Source organism: Ascaphus truei, chromosome 1, assembly GCF_040206685.1.
Source record: "Ascaphus truei isolate aAscTru1 chromosome 1, aAscTru1.hap1, whole genome shotgun sequence".
Taxonomy (NCBI): domain Eukaryota; kingdom Metazoa; phylum Chordata; class Amphibia; order Anura; family Ascaphidae; genus Ascaphus; species Ascaphus truei.
In genome coordinates this window covers 55888684-55906101 of record NC_134483.1, presented here as the reverse complement: position 1 = coordinate 55906101, position 17418 = coordinate 55888684, and the positions used below count along the sequence as shown (strand labels likewise).

Below are 17418 nucleotides of genomic sequence, written 5' to 3'. Positions count from 1 at the left end.
GTCCCGCCCAAACCCCGATTTAAAATAAAATATATAAATAAAATACATTTAATAAATTCCTAGTCAGAACAACATTCGTTTTTGCCATAAATGTATTTATTGTATTACATTATACTACAATTAGTCCTTGTTACGTGTGTGTGTGTGTGTGTGCGTGCGTGCGTACGTGCGTGCGTGTGTGTGTGTGTGTAAATGTCGGATCTAGAAATAAAAGCCAGGTGTGAATGACTAGTTTCCTGAACCCCTTAAACAGTGTCTGGACGTCCCCGCTTCACAATATCTAAAGCAGAAATCCCGCCTGGGATCTTACCTGATCCGCAGTCCCTCAATGTCCAGGTACCCTCAATCCCACAATGTTATACATTGGAGGGGAGGTGTTCCATACCTGTCTTCTGGGTTAGGGGGGGTTCCAATGTCTTCCGTGTGAAGCTAGAGTCAGATTTGGAAGAAAGCAGTATAGGTTATTTCGGTGTAGTATAGGGCAGTTAAGATATATAGGGTAAATAAGATATCCAGATCCAGAGTGTGAGAGAGTGTGGGAGAGAGAGAGAGTGGGGGAGAGAGAGATAGAGAGAGAGGGGGGGCAGAGAGAGAGAGAGTGGGAGAGAGGGAGAGTGTGGGAGAGAGAGAGTGGGAGAGAGAGGAAGAGTGTGGGAGACAGAGGGAGAGTGTGGGAGAAAGAGAGAGTGTGGGATAGAGAGGGAGAGTGTGGGAGAGAGAGAGTGTCGGAGAGAGAGAGAGTGTCGGAGAGAGAGAGAGTGTGGGAGAGAGAGAGAGTGTGGGGGAGAGAGAGAGTGTGGGAGAGAGAGAGAGAGTGGGGGGACACAGAGGGGGGAGACACAGAGGGGAGAGACAGAGGGGAGAGACACAGAGGGGAGAGAGGGTGGGTGACACACAAACACACAGAGGGTGGGTGATACACAGAGAGAGAGAGAGGGGGTGACTGGGTGGGGGTGACTGACTGACTGGGTGACTGACTGACTGGGTGGGTGACTGACTGGGTGGGTGGGTGACTGACTGACTGACTGGGTGGGTGACTGACTGGGTGGGTTACTGCCTGACTGGGTAGGTGACTGACTGGGTGGGTGATTGACTGACTGACTGGGTGACTGATTGACTGACTGACTGGGTGGGTGACTGGGTGACTGACTGACTGACTGGGTGGGTGACTGACTGACTGACTGACTGACTGGGTGGGTGACTGACTGGGTGGGTGACTGGGTGGGTGACTGGCTGACTAGGTGACTGACTGACTGACTGGGTGGGTGACTGACTGACTGACTGACTGGGTGGGTGACTGACTGGGTGGGTGACTGACTGACTGGGTGGGTGACTGACTGACTGGGTGGGTGACTGACTGACCTACTGGGTGGGTGACTGACTGACTTACTGGGTGGGTGACTGACTGGGTGGGTGACTGACTGGGTTGACTGACTGACTGACTGACTGACTGACTGGGTGGGTGACTGACTGACTGACTGACTGACTGGGTGGGTGGGTGGGTGACTGACTGACTGGGTGGGTGACTGACTGACTGACTGACTGACTGGGTGGGTGACTGACTGACAGACTGGGTGGGTGACTGACTGACTCACTGACTGGGTGGGTGACTGACTGACTGACTGGGTGACTGACTGGGTGACTGACTGACTGGGTGACTGACTGACTGGGTGACTGACTGACTGACTGACTGACTGGGTGGGTGACTGACTGACTGAGTGGGTGGGTGACTGACTGGGTGACTGACTGACTGACTGACTGACTGACTGACTGGGTGGGTGACTGACTGACTGGGTGGGTGACTGACTGGGTGGGTGGGTAACTGACTGACTGGGTGGGTGGGTGGGTGACTGACTGGGTGGGTGACTGACTGGGTGGGTTGCTGACTGACTGGGTGGGTGACTGACTGACTGGGTGGGTGACTGACTGGGTGGGTTACTGACTGACTGGGTGGGTGACTGACTGACTGGGTGGGTGACTGACTGACTGACTGACTGGGTGACTGATTGACTGACTGACTGGGTGGGTGACTGACTGACTGGGTGACTGACTGACTGGGTGGGTGACTGACTGACTGGGTGGGTGACTGACTGGGTGGGTGACTTACTGACTGACTGGGTGGGTGACTGACTGACTGACTGGGTGGCTGACTGACTGACCTACTGGGTGGGTGACTTACTGACTGACTGGGTGGGTGACTGACTGACTGGGTGGGTGACTGACTGACTTACTGGGTGGGTGACTGACTGGGTGGGTGACTGACTGGGTTGACTGACTGACTGACTGACTGACTGGGTTGGTGACTGACTGACTGGGTGGGTGGGTGGGTGGGTGACTGACTGACTGACTGGGTGGGTGACTGACTGACTGGGTGGGTGACTGACTGGGTGGGTGGGTGGGTGGGTGACTGACTGACTGACTGACTGGGTGGGTGACTGACTGGGTGGGTGACTGACTGACTGACTGGGTGACTGACTGGGTGACTGACTGACTGGGTGGGTGACTGACTGGGTGGGTGACTTACTGACTGACTGGGTGGGTGACTGACTGACTGACTGACTGGGTGGCTGACTGACTGACCTACTGGGTGGGTGACTTACTGACAAACTGGGTGGGTGACTGACTGACTGGGTGGGTGACTGACTGACTTACTGGGTGGGTGGGTGACTGACTGGGTGGGTGACTGACTGGGTTGACTGACTGACTGACTGACTGGGTTGGTGACTGACTGACTGGGTGGGTGGGTGACTGACTGATTGGGTGGGTGACTGACTGACTGGGTGGGTGACTGACTGACTGACTGACTGACTGGGTGGGTGGGTGGGTGACTGACTGACTGACTGGGTGGGTGACTGACTGGGTGGGTGACTGACTGACTGACTGGGTGACTGACTGGGTGACTGACTGACTGGGTGACTGACTGGTTGACTGACTGACTGGGTGGGTGACTGACTGACTGGGTGGGTGACTGACTGACTGACTGGGTGGGTGACTGACTGAGTGGGTGGGTGACTGACTGGGTGGGTGACTGACTGACTGGGTGGGTGACTGACTGACTGACTGGGTGGGTGACTGACTGACTGACTGAATGGGTGGGTGACTGACTGACTGACTGGGTGGGTGACTGACTGACTGACTGGGTGGGTGACTGACTGACTGGGTGACTGACTGACTGACTGACTGGGTGGGTGACTGACTGACTGACTGGGTGGGTGACTGACTGACTGACAGGGTGGGTGACTGACTGACTGGGTGGGTGACTGACTGACTGGGTGGGTGACTGACTGACTGAATGGGTGGGTGACTGACTGACTGACTGACTGGGTGGGTGACTGACTGACTGACTGGGTGGGTGACTGACTGACTGACTGGGTGGGTGACTGACTGACTGGGTGGGTGACTGACTGACTGGGTGGGTGACTGACTGACTGACTGGGTGGGTGACTGACTGACTGACTGACTGGGTGACTGACTGACTGACTGACTGGGTGGGTGACTGACTGGGTGGGTGACTGACTGACTGACTGACTGGGTGACTGACTGACTGGGTGGGTGACTGACTGGGTCGGTGACTGACTGGGTTGACTGACTGACTGACTGGGTGGGTGACTGACTGACTGACTGACTGACTGGGTGGGTGACTGACTGACTGGGTGGGTGACTGACTGACTGACTTGGTGGGTGACTGACTGACTGGGTGGGTGACTGACTGACTGACTGGGTGGGTGACTGACTGGGTGACTGACTGACTGGGTGACTGACTGACTGGGTGACTGACTGACTGGGTGACTGACTGACTGGGTGACTGACTGACTGGGTGACTGACTGACTGGGTGACTGACTGACTGACTGACTGACTGGGTGGGTGACTGACTGGGTGGGTGACTGACTGACTGGGTGACTGACTGACTGACTGACTGGGTGGGTGACTGACTGACTGAGTGGGTGGGTGACTGACTGGGTGACTGACTGACTGACTGACTGACTGGGTGGGTGACTGACTGACTGACTGGGTGGGTGACTGACTGACTGACTGGGTGGGTGACTGACTGGGTGGGTGGGTAACTGACTGACTGGGTGGGTGGGTGGGTGACTGACTGGGTGGGTGACTGACTGGGTGGGTTGCTGACTGACTGGGTGGGTGACTGACTGACTGGGTGGGTGACTGACTGGGTGGGTTACTGACTGACTGGGTGGGTGACTGACTGACTGGGTGGGTGACTGACTGACTGACTGGGTGACTGATTGACTGACTGACTGGGTGGGTGACTGACTGACTGGGTGACTGACTGACTGGGTGGGTGACTGACTGACTGGGTGGGTGACTGACTGGGTGGGTGACTTACTGACTGACTGGGTGGGTGACTGACTGACTGACTGGGTGGCTGACTGACTGACCTACTGGGTGGGTGACTTACTGACTGACTGGGTGGGTGACTGACTGACTGGGTGGGTGACTGACTGACTTACTGGGTGGGTGACTGACTGGGTGGGTGACTGACTGGGTTGACTGACTGACTGACTGACTGGGTTGGTGACTGACTGACTGGGTGGGTGGGTGGGTGGGTGGGTGACTGACTGACTGGGTGGGTGACTGACTGACTGGGTGGGTGACTGATTGACTGACTGACTGGGTGGGTGGGTGGGTGGGTGACTGACTGACTGACTGGGTGGGTGACTGACTGGGTGGGTGACTGACTGACTGACTGGGTGACTGACTGGGTGACTGACTGACTGGGTGGGTGACTGACTGGGTGGGTGACTTACTGACTGACTGGGTGGGTGACTGACTGACTGACTGGGTGGCTGACTGACTGACCTACTGGGTGGGTGACTTACTGACTGACTGGGTGGGTGACTGACTGACTGGGTGGGTGACTGACTGACTTACTGGGTGGGTGGGTGACTGACTGGGTGGGTGACTGACTGGGTTGACTGACTGACTGACTGACTGACTGGGTTGGTGACTGACTGACTGGGTGGGTGGGTGACTGACTGATTGGGTGGGTGACTGACTGACTGGGTGGGTGACTGACTGACTGACTGACTGGGTGGGTGGGTGGGTGACTGACTGACTGACTGGGTGGGTGACTGACTGGGTGGGTGACTGACTGACTGACTGGGTGACTGACTGGGTGACTGACTGACTGGGTGACTGACTGACTGGTTGACTGACTGACTGGGTGACTGACTGACTGGGTGGGTAACTGACTGACTGGGTGGGTGACTGACTGACTGACTGACTGGGTGGGTGACTGACTGAGTGGGTGGGTGACTGACTGGGTGGGTGACTGACTGACTGGGTGGGTGACTGACTGACTGACTGGGTGGGTGACTGACTGACTGACTGAATGGGTGGGTGACTGACTGACTGGGTGACTGACTGACTGACTGACTGGGTGGGTGACTGACTGACTGGGTGACTGACTGACTGACTGGGTGGGTGACTGACTGACTGACTGGGTGGGTGACTGACTGACTGACAGGGTGGGTGACTGACTGACTGACTGACTGACTGGGTGGGTGACTGACTGACTGACTGGGTGGGTGACTGACTGACTGACTGGGTGGGTGACTGACTGACTGACTGGGTGGGTAACTGACTGACTGACTGGGTGGGTGACTGACTGAGTGGGTGACTGACTGACTGGGTGGGTGACTGACTGACTGACTGACTGGGTGGGTGACTGACTGACTGACTGACTGGGTGACTGACTGACTGACTGACTGACTGGGTGGGTGACTGACTGGGTGGGTGACTGACTGACTGACTGGGTGACTGACTGACTGGGTGGGTGACTGACTGGGTTGACTGACTGACTGACTGGGTGGGTGACTGACTGACTGACTGGGTGGGTGACTGACTGACTGGGTGGGTGACTGACTGACTGACTGGGTGGGTGACTGACTGACTGGGTGGGTGACTGACTGACTGACTGGGTGGGTGACTGACTGGGTGACTGACTGGGTGACTGACTGACTGGGTGACTGACTGACTGGGTGACTGACTGACTGGGTGACTGACTGACTGGGTGACTGACTGACTGACTGACTGACTGGGTGGGTGACTGACTGACTGGGTGGGTGACTGACTGACTGGGTGACTGACTGACTGACTGACTGGGTGGGTGACTGACTGACTGACTGAGTGGGTGACTGACTGACTGACAGGGTGGGTGACTGACTGACTGACTGACTGACTGGGTGGGTGACTGACTGACTGACTGACTGGGTGGGTGACTGACTGACTGACTGGGTGGGTGACTGACTGACTGACTGGGTGGGTGACTGACTGACTGGGTGGGTGACTGACTGACTGGGTGGGTGACTGACTGACTGACTGACTGGGTGGGTGACTGACTGACTGACTGACTGGGTGACTGACTGACTGACTGACTGGGTGGGTGACTGACTGGGTGGGTGACTGACTGACTGACTGGGTGACTGACTGACTGGGTGGGTGACTGACTGGGTGGGTGACTGACTGGGTTGACTGACTGACTGACTGGGTGGGTGACTGACTGACTGGGTGGGTGACTGACTGACTGACTGGGTGGGTGACTGACTGACTGGGTGGGTGACTGACTGACTGACTGGGTGGGTGACTGACTGGGTGACTGACTGGGTGACTGACTGACTGGGTGACTGACTGACTGAGTGACTGACTGACTGGGTGACTGACTGACTGGGTGACTGACTGACTGACTGACTGACTGGGTGGGTGACTGACTGACTGACTGGGTGGGTGACTGACTGACTGGGTGGGTGGGTGACTGACTGACTGACTGGGTGGGTGACTGACTGACTGACTGAGTGGGTGACTGACTGACTGACTGGGTGGGTGACTGACTGACTGACTGGGTGGGTGACTGACTGACTGGGTGGGTGACTGACTGGGTGGGTGACTGGCTGACTGACTGGGTGGGTGACTGACTGGGTGGGTAGGTGACTGACTGCCTGGGTGGATAGTGACTGACTGGGTGGGTAGGTGACTGACTGCCTGGGTGGGTAGTGACTGACTGGGTGGGTAGGTGACTGACTGACTGGGTGGGTAGGTGACTGACTGACTGGGTGGGTAGGTGACTGACTGACTGGGTGGGTAGGTGACTGACTGACTGGGTGGGTGGGTGGGTAGGTGACTGACTGACTGACTGGGTGGGTAGGTGACTGATTACTTGTGGTCTCTCCCCCCCCCCCTACACACACTCTCTCTCTCTCTCTCTCTCTCTCTCTCTCTCTCTCTCTCTCTCTCTCTACACAAACACACACACACACACACACACACACACAAACACACACACACACACACACACACACACCCTGAGTATGAGTGGTGCTTTAAATGTTGGTGGTCTGATGACATCACTCACCCTTTATCTCCGGAGCAGATCTCTTGGGCTGATGCCTCTCATCGGGGTTCCCCTGAGCCGGTGTTAGCTCACACAGGCACCTCACCCTCCCTCACGGAGCAGTGTCGGCCATTTTGCTCCCGACGGGGGACGGGGGAAGCCCCCTCCACACACAGTGGAGTAGGGGGAAGCACCAAGACTCGGCTCTTCATCCTCCCCACCCCGTGTAAGCACGGGAGGGGGCAGCGCACGGAAGGGGGCAGCGCACGGGAGGGGGCCAGCACGGGAGGGGGCCAAGCACGTGTGGGGGCCAAGCACAGGAGGGGGCCAGCACGGGAGGGGGCAGCGCACTGGAGAGGGCCAAGCACAGGAGGGGGCCAGCACGGGAGAGGGCCAGCACGGGAGGGGGCAGCGCATGGGAGGGGGCAGCACACGAGGGGGCAGCGCACGAGGGGGCCAGCACGGGAGGGGGCCAGCATGGGAGGGGGCCAGCACGGGAGGGGGCAGCGCACGGGAGGGGGCCAGCACGGGAGGGGGCAGCGCACGGGAGGGGGCCAGCACGGGAGGGGGCCAGCACGGGAGGGGGCAGCGCATGGGAGGGGGCCAGCACGGGAGGGGGCCAGCACGGGAGGGGGCCAGCACGGGAGGGGGCAGCACACGAGGGGGCAGTGCATGAGGGGGCCAGTACGGGAGGGGGCCAAGCACGGGAGGGGGCAGCACACGAGGGGGCAGCGCACGAGGGGGCCAGTACGGGAGGGGGCCAAGCACGGGAGGGGGCAGCGCACGAGGGGGCCAGCACGGGAGGGGGCCAGCATGGGAGGGGGCCAGCACGGGAGGGAGCCAGCACGGGAGGGGGCCAAGCACGGGAGGGGGCCAAGCACAGGAGGGGGCCAGCACGGGAGGGGGCAGCGCACTGGAGAGGGCCAAGCACGGGAGGGGGCCAAGCACAGGAGGGGGCCAGCACGGGAGAGGGCCAGCACGGGAGGGGGCAGCGCATGGGAGGGGGCAGCACACGAGGGGGCAGCGCACGAGGGGGCCAGTGTCGGCCATCTTGCTCCCGACGGGGGACGGGGGAAGCCCCCTCCACACACAGTGGAGTAGGGGGAAGCACCAAGACTCGGCTCTTCATCCTCCCCACCCCGTGTAAGCACGGGAGGGGGCAGCGCACGGGAGGGGGCCAAGCACGGGAGGGGGCCAGCACGGGAGGGGGCCAAGCACGGGAGGGGGCCAAGCACAGGAGGGGGCCAGCACGGGAGGGGGCAGCGCACTGGAGAGGGACAAGCACGGGAGGGGGCCAAGCACAGGAGGGGGCCAGCACGGGAGAGGGCCAGCACGGGAGGGGGCAGCGCATGGGAGGGGGCAGCACACGAGGGGGCAGCGCACGAGGGGGCCAGCACGGGAGGGGGCCAGCATGGGAGGGGGCCAGCACGGGAGGGGGCAGCGCACGGGAGGGGGCCAGCACGGGAGGGGGCAGCGCACGGGAGGGGGCCAGCACGGGAGGGGGCCAGCATGGGAGGGGGCCAGCACGGGAGGGGGCAGCGCATGGGAGGGGGCCAGCATGGGAGGGGGCCAGCATGGGAGGGGGCCAGCACGGGAGGGGGCAGCACACGAGGGGGCAGCGCACGAGGGGGCCAGTACGGGAGGGGGCCAAGCACGGGAGGGGGCAGCACACGAGGGGGCAGCGCACGAGGGGGCCAGTACGGGAGGGGGCCAAGCACGGGAGGGGGCAGCGCACGAGGGGGCCAGCACGGGAGGGGGCCAGCACGGGAGGGGGCCAGCACGGGAGGGAGCCAGCACGGGAGGGGGCCAGCACGGGAGGGGGCAGCGCACGGGAGGGGGCAGCGCACGAAGGGGCAGCGCACGAGGGGGCCAGCACGGGAGGGGGCCAGCACAGGAGGGGGCCAGCACAGGAGGGGGCCAGCACGGGAGGGGGCCAGCACGGGAGGGGGCCAGCACGGGAGGGGGCAGCGCATGGGATGGGCAGCACGGGAGAGGGCCAGCACGGGAGGGGGCAGCGCACGGGAGAGGGCAGCGCACGGGAGAGGGCAGCACGGGAGGGGGCCAGCACGGGAGGGGGCCAGCACGGGAGAGGGCCAGCACGGGAGGGGGCCAGCACGGGAGGGGGCAGCACGGGAGGGGGCAGCGCATGGGAGGGGGGCAGCACATGAGGGGGCCAGCACGGGAGGGGGGCAGCACGGGAGGGGGCCAGCACGGGAGGGGGGCAGCACGGGAGAGGGCCAGCACGGGAGGGGGCCAGCACGGGAGTGGGGCAGCACGTGAGGGGGCCAGCACGGGAGGGGGGCAGCACGTGAGCATGGCAAGCACAGGAGCGGGGCAGCACATGGGAGCGAGGCAAGCACATGGGAGCGGGGCAGCACCCCACCCACGTGCACAGCCGTGCAACACAACCCCCACCCATCTCCCGCATCCCAGGTGGCGGACACCCCATGGCAGGGGGGGAGGAGATCAGGAGGGGGAGGAGATCAGGGGGAAGGGCTAACCCAGCGCTGCCTGTCGGCCCTCTTCCCCGCGTTAGCCCAATCAGGGAGGGGGATTATTTATTTATTTATTTATTTTTAAATTGGCGCGAGCAGGGGAATTCATAGAGCCGCAGAAACTACTCTCCAGCGTCCTAAATCCACCCGCCACGGGCGAGTAGTTATAATGAATTGTCGAACACTGAATATATATATATATATATAATATATATATAATATGTACTGTACAGTATATGTACAGTTTACCACACCTGGCAACAAACTAAATCAACAGATAAATAAGCATATATGCTAGTCTTTCACAGACCAAGAAATGAGAATACAAAACCAAACATGTATTATTAACACACTGGTCATGTTGAATTGCTTGATATATATGATATAAATATAAATATTTCAGCAATTAAGTATGTTTATTTTTCAACTAGTAAAATTTTGCATACAGTACATAAATTTTTAGGTGCAATGTCTTTTTTTAACTAATAGTCAAACTTTGCTTTTTCTTCCAGACTAAGGCTGATAAATCTTTTACAACTGAGACCTTTGAGGATTCCATGGAATTGATAACAAGGATTGTTAAAGAAAGTACACAGTCTTTCCAAGCGTCGCTGTCTCTTAAAATGACACCTTCGGAACTAAATGACACTAAAATTACAGTAAATGCGGGACTGCAAACATCTAAAAATGAAAGTCTAGAAACAATCAAAGAGTATTCCAAAAAAACGGTAATGCAAACAAAATGTTACATATTTATGTTGTCTTTTTTTTGCAATACAGAAGAAGATTTAAAAAGTAAAAATATTTTATAGACTGTAATTCCTTCAAGACTGGGGGTCAAGTCCTCCTCTAGCGTGTAAAGGGCATATATTGTAAGAGAAAGCGACGCCGAGTGTAATCAAGTTGCACTTTCTTTAATGTTTATTTCATGATTTAAAATATATTTAATAGGTCTTGAAATTTAGGCCAGTATTCTAACGCATAAAAGACAACGTATTTAATGTAAGTTACAGTGGATCCTGTTTTTATTTAAGGCTAGTTAAGGAATGATACCTACAATACTTGATAGAATCATTTTTTAAGTGATGTCTTGTGTTACTAGGCATCTTGCAGATACCAAAGAAAGAAGCAAATAGGATGTGACATTACGATTTATGTGATTCTAATTGAAGCATGTGGTTGGGTGAGAAAATTAAATGCAATTTCTAAAAGAAATAGCATTCTGAGAACTGTCTAAATGACACCACAGCTTTAAAACAGATGTACTTTTTGCTGCAATGGAGTAAAAGTCAGATGTAGAACAGATAGACACATGAGTGAGTAATGATGCACAAACCATTGACATTTACTTGCAGTTACAAACCTATGGACAGCAGAAGAGCACCAGTCTAGAGTCATTAAATAAGGGTCTATTGCATATTAAAAAGGCAATTACTGAAGAAATAATGGCTGTGTGGTGACAAATAATTGGCCTGTTTTTCTGTTGCAGCATAAAACATTTATAAGAGTATTAGGGAACGTACAACTGGCGACCTTTCAAATGAGAAGCCGCGGTGCAATGTTAACAAGTACTTTCCTCGAAGACATAGCATTTCTTCCTCCTGCTTATGACAAAGGGGAATATTTTAGATTTCTGGAGACATATGGAACTCATTACACAGTATCCGGAAATCTAGGAGGAAAATATCAACTCGTCTACGTGTTGGATACAACAGTCATGAAAAGTAAAGGTATGGTCATTTTGAAGTGTTTTAAGATTTATTTCCTGGTGAAGTTTTAAAACACTATTGTGTTTATGTGCTTAACTTTATATTTTTAAAAGGGGTTGATCAGCATATGGGTAATTTAAAAAATATTGGAGGATATATATATATAGCCAATAAAGAATATCACTTGTGAGCACATTCATATAATAATAGCATGTTCTTGTATAGCGCTGCTAGTCTTACGTAGCACTTTTCAGAGACATTTTGCAGGCACAGGTCCCTGCCCCATGGAGCTTACAATCTATGTTTTTGGTGCCTGAGGCACAGGGAGATAAAGTGACTTGCCCAAGGTCACAAGGAGCTGACACCAGGAATTGAACCAGGTTGCCTTGCTCCAAACTCAGTGCCAGTCAGTGTCTTTACTCACTGAGCCACTCCTTCTCCCTATGTTGTAGAGAGGTCTGCAACCCTGCCTTTCATCATTATCACCTAGCATACAGTGCTTCCACTGCAGCACGGGATTCTGGGAAATTACATGCAAATGGGCACACAATGTGTTACCTTTGTTAGCGCATTCACATCTCAGACAGATCTGCAGCCCTACTTTTCACCATTATTTCTTAGCATTTCCCTGCCTCCAGGGATTCTGGGAAATGACATGCAAATACGCACATAGCGTCACCATTTGGTTCATGTCAATTTTAACCCGGACCCCTATAAGCTTATGCTACAGTATTACACAGCTTTTCAGCACAGCCTGGTTTAAAGAAGTGCAGAGCCAGTAAACTTACTCACAGACAGCTGTTTCAATCCTTTGGGTCCCATCATTCCGAGCATACAGTAGTTATATTGGCTTTGCAATGTGAAGCTGGAATATGTTTCAACCACAATTTTGTACCCACTATAAATTAGATAATGTGTTGATGAATAATGACACAATTCTTGATTAGTAATTTGTTTCTGAGCTATATAAATTATTGCAAGTTTTATGAACCCCAACTGGCACCACAACTGTCCTTTCCTACGCTCAAAAGTGTGCTGCTCCTCTTATTTAAACTTATAAGGCCTAACACAGAACATCGGGCTTGTGATTTTTATATGCACATATGCAGGACAGTTTAAGAGGTTTGGACAGTTTATTATTTAAAAAGCTATGGCCTTTATCTTAGCCTCCACAGTATACGTATGTAGTCTACAGCCCAAAGTACTGTATTGTTAAACCTTCTAACTCATGGAGAGTAAAAATACTCATTATAAGACCGGCATACTGTTAGCTAGTCATGTAAGAAACTATGGCTGTCGCACCACCCTTCCTCGGGAATACTAAAGAAAGTAAAGCTGAATGAATTAAGATGATTACTGCGATTTTATATAATTTAATCCTTGCAAAGACTATGCCCCGTCAAGAAATGTTTGCCTAATATAGTGAGGTGGCCGAGAAAGCCATGAAAAGCCTCCCGAGATGTCGCCAGTTTACCAAATAAGCTTTGTAGGAGAGGGCTGCACAGAGATAGTAATATGCTTGGGAGAACAAAGGGAAGGGTCCATAGTGCCAGATTATTGATGCTAGTTAGCCTCCAAAACATCTTGGCAAAAGGGCAGTACACTACGGGCAGAAATCCCTTAGCCCGCAAAGGGCATGGTGGTAAAACTAAGGCAGGTTGGCTGGGCTGGTCATTAGGAGAGATGCAAAGAGCTAGACATGATGAGAACAGTGGGGGTTAAACAGAAATGCCAGAAATTTAGAAAAGGGGCACTGGGACCTCTCAGAGGAAGGGATCATCAGGGCAGGGCATAATGCCAGAAAGGTAAAAGAACAGGCTTAACCAAATTAGCATATGGTAACTGTCAAGATTCTCGGCCACAGTACTCCTCGTAGACCTGTAGGGGCACACAGAGGCGTCAAGTTCAGGCCAGAACTGGTCAGGGCTATGAATTTCCATGAGGCCAGCAGCCATCTTGGCTTAGTGTACATAAACCACACCCAGTCTGGTTATTATCTGCTCCCTACAGTATCTCTGCGTCTTTCCCTATTCACTTTCATCTACAGTAGCTTGTAGTTCTGCAGATCTACAGGTACCTTCTTGTTTTTGTCTTGTCATTTCCTTTGCCCTTATTGCCCTATGCTTTTTGTTTGTTCCCTGTTACCATTGCTTTATCATGTATGTAGCACTGCAGTCCTTGCAGCTAACTTTAGTTGGTTTGTTATTCCCTTTACTCTTATTGCCCCCTGGTTTGTTTGTTCCCCTAGGTACCATAGCTTTGTGGTTTAGCACATTTTGAAGACTCCATTTTGTTTTCCATCAGTTTTTACTTATTTCAGTCTTCTGTGGGTTTCCATGTTACCTCCGACGGTTCCATACATTATGATAGTAACAGTCAAAATAATGGTTCCCACAAACCAAACATACTTCGGGAATGCAGGATGCAATCTAGAGCAGGGCTGGGTAGACTCTATGGAGGAATTTAAATATGTTCAAATAAGTAGTCTCAAAGTAAGCTGCTAGCATTCTGCTCAGTCATGCAGCATGGGTGAGAAATTATATAACTTTTATTTGGCAGGGGAATCCAGTTGCAAGGAAAGCAAAAACTGGGATCACTATATACCCACAACTCAGTTGAGATTTGGGCTTTAGCGCTATAGTTTAAAATAAATACTGTTATCGCTATATATGTATGTTATCTCTATATCATATTCAGTTCACTGTCTGCTCACTGCAGAAATATTATATTGCTTTCTACTTTTAATTACAGAAATAACTGCAAAAGACGTAACAGACTGTCTAGGATATAATGTTGACATAAATCTACAAGACAAAGATATTGATGGCAAAGCTCAAATAAAAAACAATAACTGTGATAAAACTGGTACACAATCAAGTGGTGAGTGTTACAGTTATATTACTTTTTAATTTTGTTTGAACAATGGATTCAGTCCAACGCAATCCCAAAAGGATTTAAGGTAGATCATATTTGCCTATTCTTTGTCACAGATAATTGACCAGAAAAATGAAACTCATGATACAGCAATTATTTGTCACTGCTCTGGTAATACTGGAATCATAATATAATTGGGCAAATTGCCATCAGATCACATACATAGTTGATACCCACTCAAGCAAATCCCTTTTCCATAGGTGAAGAGGTGCCCATTGCCCAGCGTTAAAGCAACGACTGTCACCGGTCACAGCATAACAGCAATCACTGCCACCAGTCACAGCATTAAAGCAATCACTGCCACCAGTCACAGCATAACAGCAACCACTGCCACCAGTCACAGCATTAAAGCAACCACTGCCACCAGTCACAGCATAACAGCAACCACTGCCACCAGTCACAGCATTAAAGCAATCACTGCCACCAGTCACAGCATTAAAGCAATCACTGCCACCAGTCACAGCATAACAGCAACCACTGCCACAGGTAACAGCATAACAGCAACCACTGCCACCAGTCACAGCAAAACAGCAACCACTGCCACCAGTCACAGCATAACAGCAACCACTGCTACTAGTCACAGCATAATAGCAACCACTGCCACAGGACACAGCATAACAGTAACCACTGCCACCAGTCACAACATAACAGCAACCACTGCCACCAGTCACAACATAACAGCAACCACTGCCACCAGTCACAGCTCAACAGCAACCACTGCTACCAGTCACAGTATAACAGGAATCACTGCCACAAGTCACAATATAACAGCAACCACTGCAACCAGTCACAGTATAACAGCAACCACTACCACCAGTCACAGTATAACAGCAACCATTGCCACCAGTCACAGCATTAAAGCAATCACTGCCACCGGTCACAGCATAACAGAAATCACTGCCACCAGTCACAGTATAACAGCAACCATTGCCACCAGTCACAGCATTAAAGCAATCACTGCCACCGGTCACAGCATAACAGAAATCACTGCCACCGGTCACAGCATAACAGCAAAGTTCCCGAAAGACGTAACAACCTGGCACTTGTCTTCATTTTAGATTAAAATATCTTCTTTACTGTTATAATGCAAAATCATAATAACGCAAATGCTACACACAGCAAATGAAACACACACGGTTTCGGGGGTTTCCCCCTTCATCAGGTTGTATTCACTAAACTAAATTGTGGGCACAGGGTGAAAAGGGAGACCCCCAAAACCCTGTGCATTTAGTTTGCGTGTGTAGCACCTGCGTTACTATGATTTTAGATTGTAATAATAAAGAAGATCGTTTAATCTTAAAGGGAAATGAGTGCCAGTGTGTTACAAGTCTTTGAGGAAGATCACAAACATACCCCACTTTCAACAGCTCTCTAACTAAAATGTTAGTCCTTACAGCTTCCTAAAAAATACTCTAAGAGGGTAATTCTATGTAGTCCGAAGCAGCCATTCAGGGATTTTCAGCCGTACACTGCCCAAATGGATGCTTCGGACAATATAGAATAAGGCCATACATATCAAGAACTGTGAAGATGAGTACCTGCTGCATTACACAGTAGTCTAGGACATTTGGCCACGGCCACTTGGCCGCAACCAAATCACCACCGGTTCTCTGCTACCAGGACAATTCACCTTGCCACCATTTTTAAATGTCCTTGGACTCGGAGGATCTCCCCAGCCGCAGGGAACAGCCGCAGATTTCCCCACCTTCCCAGGCACCACCACTCCGCGGGCATTTGCGAGCGGGAAATAAAAAAAAATGTCTCCTGGCTGGGTGCTCACAAATGCCAGCAAAGCGGCGGCGGAACCTGGGGAGAGGGGGAGGTCTGCGGCTGTTCCCTGCGGCTGGGGAGATGCTCCGATTCCAGTGACATTTCAAAATGACGGGTGGCGGCGATGTGACCGGCGGCGAGGTGACCCGAGGTGAAATTGTCCTGATGGCGTGGTGGCAGAGCGCCAATGGCGATTTGGTCATGGCCAAGTGGCCGCAGCCAAGAGTCCCATTCTGTTACACAGTTTGTATAACTAAGCCTGGCACAGGGAAGTACGAGGTGAAGCAGCGTAATGCAAAAGCTTTGGGGAATCCATGTAGAAAATGGATGGAAATATAAATGCAGCATGCCTACACTTTCTCATTTGCATGTCGCCAGTTTAGTGGTTGTATGACATGTCACAATCAAGTGAAGGAAGCAGGTTCCGTGACCTGTACAAGACATGCACAGTTGTGGGTGTTCTCTCTGTTCCCACCATAACCTTGTTGTGTCTAGTTTTAAAGCTCTGAGGCCTATATTTGCTAAGCAGGTTTCTGCCATAAGTCCCCTTCCAGCGCTGAAAGTGACCTTATAGCTTATAAGTAAGCTCTATGTAAGCTGTAGTAAGAATATGTAATAAGATGTACTCCCGCACCAGAAGGTGCCTTATGGGTAGAAGATGTTTTAGTAAATATGGGCCTGAATGTCAGCTCCCTTTGGCAGAATAAAAAAATAAATAAGAGCACATTGATAAAAAATATCTGTAGCATACAGTAACTCCATTGATTTTTAGTGCCTTTCCCCCTTGTGATAATGGTACTTTCATTTAGTGAATGAATCTACATGGCTTTATTATATAAAGTAAATACATATCCACCATTGTAATGTCAAAACAGAATAAACAATTATATAAACTGAGAAATAAAGCGGAAACAACTTCCGAGTGCTGAAGCTGTCTCACTTCCACAATATCATGTTTCTCTGCCCTTATATTTATAGGCGGAGCCAATAGTTCTGGTGTGATTGAAAACATCATCTCTTTTGTTGAGGGAGGAACTGTAAATTTTGCAACACTTCTCGATGAAAACCTTGTTAAGAAACACAAAGAGATTGATGTAGAAGACTATGTTAAATGGGCAACTTCCTTAGTAGATGCCCCAGTACTAATAAAACAAAAGGTAA

General features: G+C 52.3%; 1 protein-coding gene across 1 annotated transcript in view; it reads left to right on the top strand.

Annotated features, from left to right (window-relative positions):
- C9 (complement C9) overlaps positions 1-17418 on the top strand; it is a 63135-nt gene that overhangs the window by 31242 nt on the left and 14475 nt on the right. Inside the window, exons 6-9 of the mRNA XM_075588572.1 lie at positions 10357-10572; positions 11334-11574; positions 14305-14433; positions 17236-17414. Of these exons, the coding sequence (XP_075444687.1) occupies positions 10357-10572; positions 11334-11574; positions 14305-14433; positions 17236-17414 (765 nt within the window). The remainder of the gene's footprint in view (positions 1-10356; positions 10573-11333; positions 11575-14304; positions 14434-17235; positions 17415-17418) is intronic.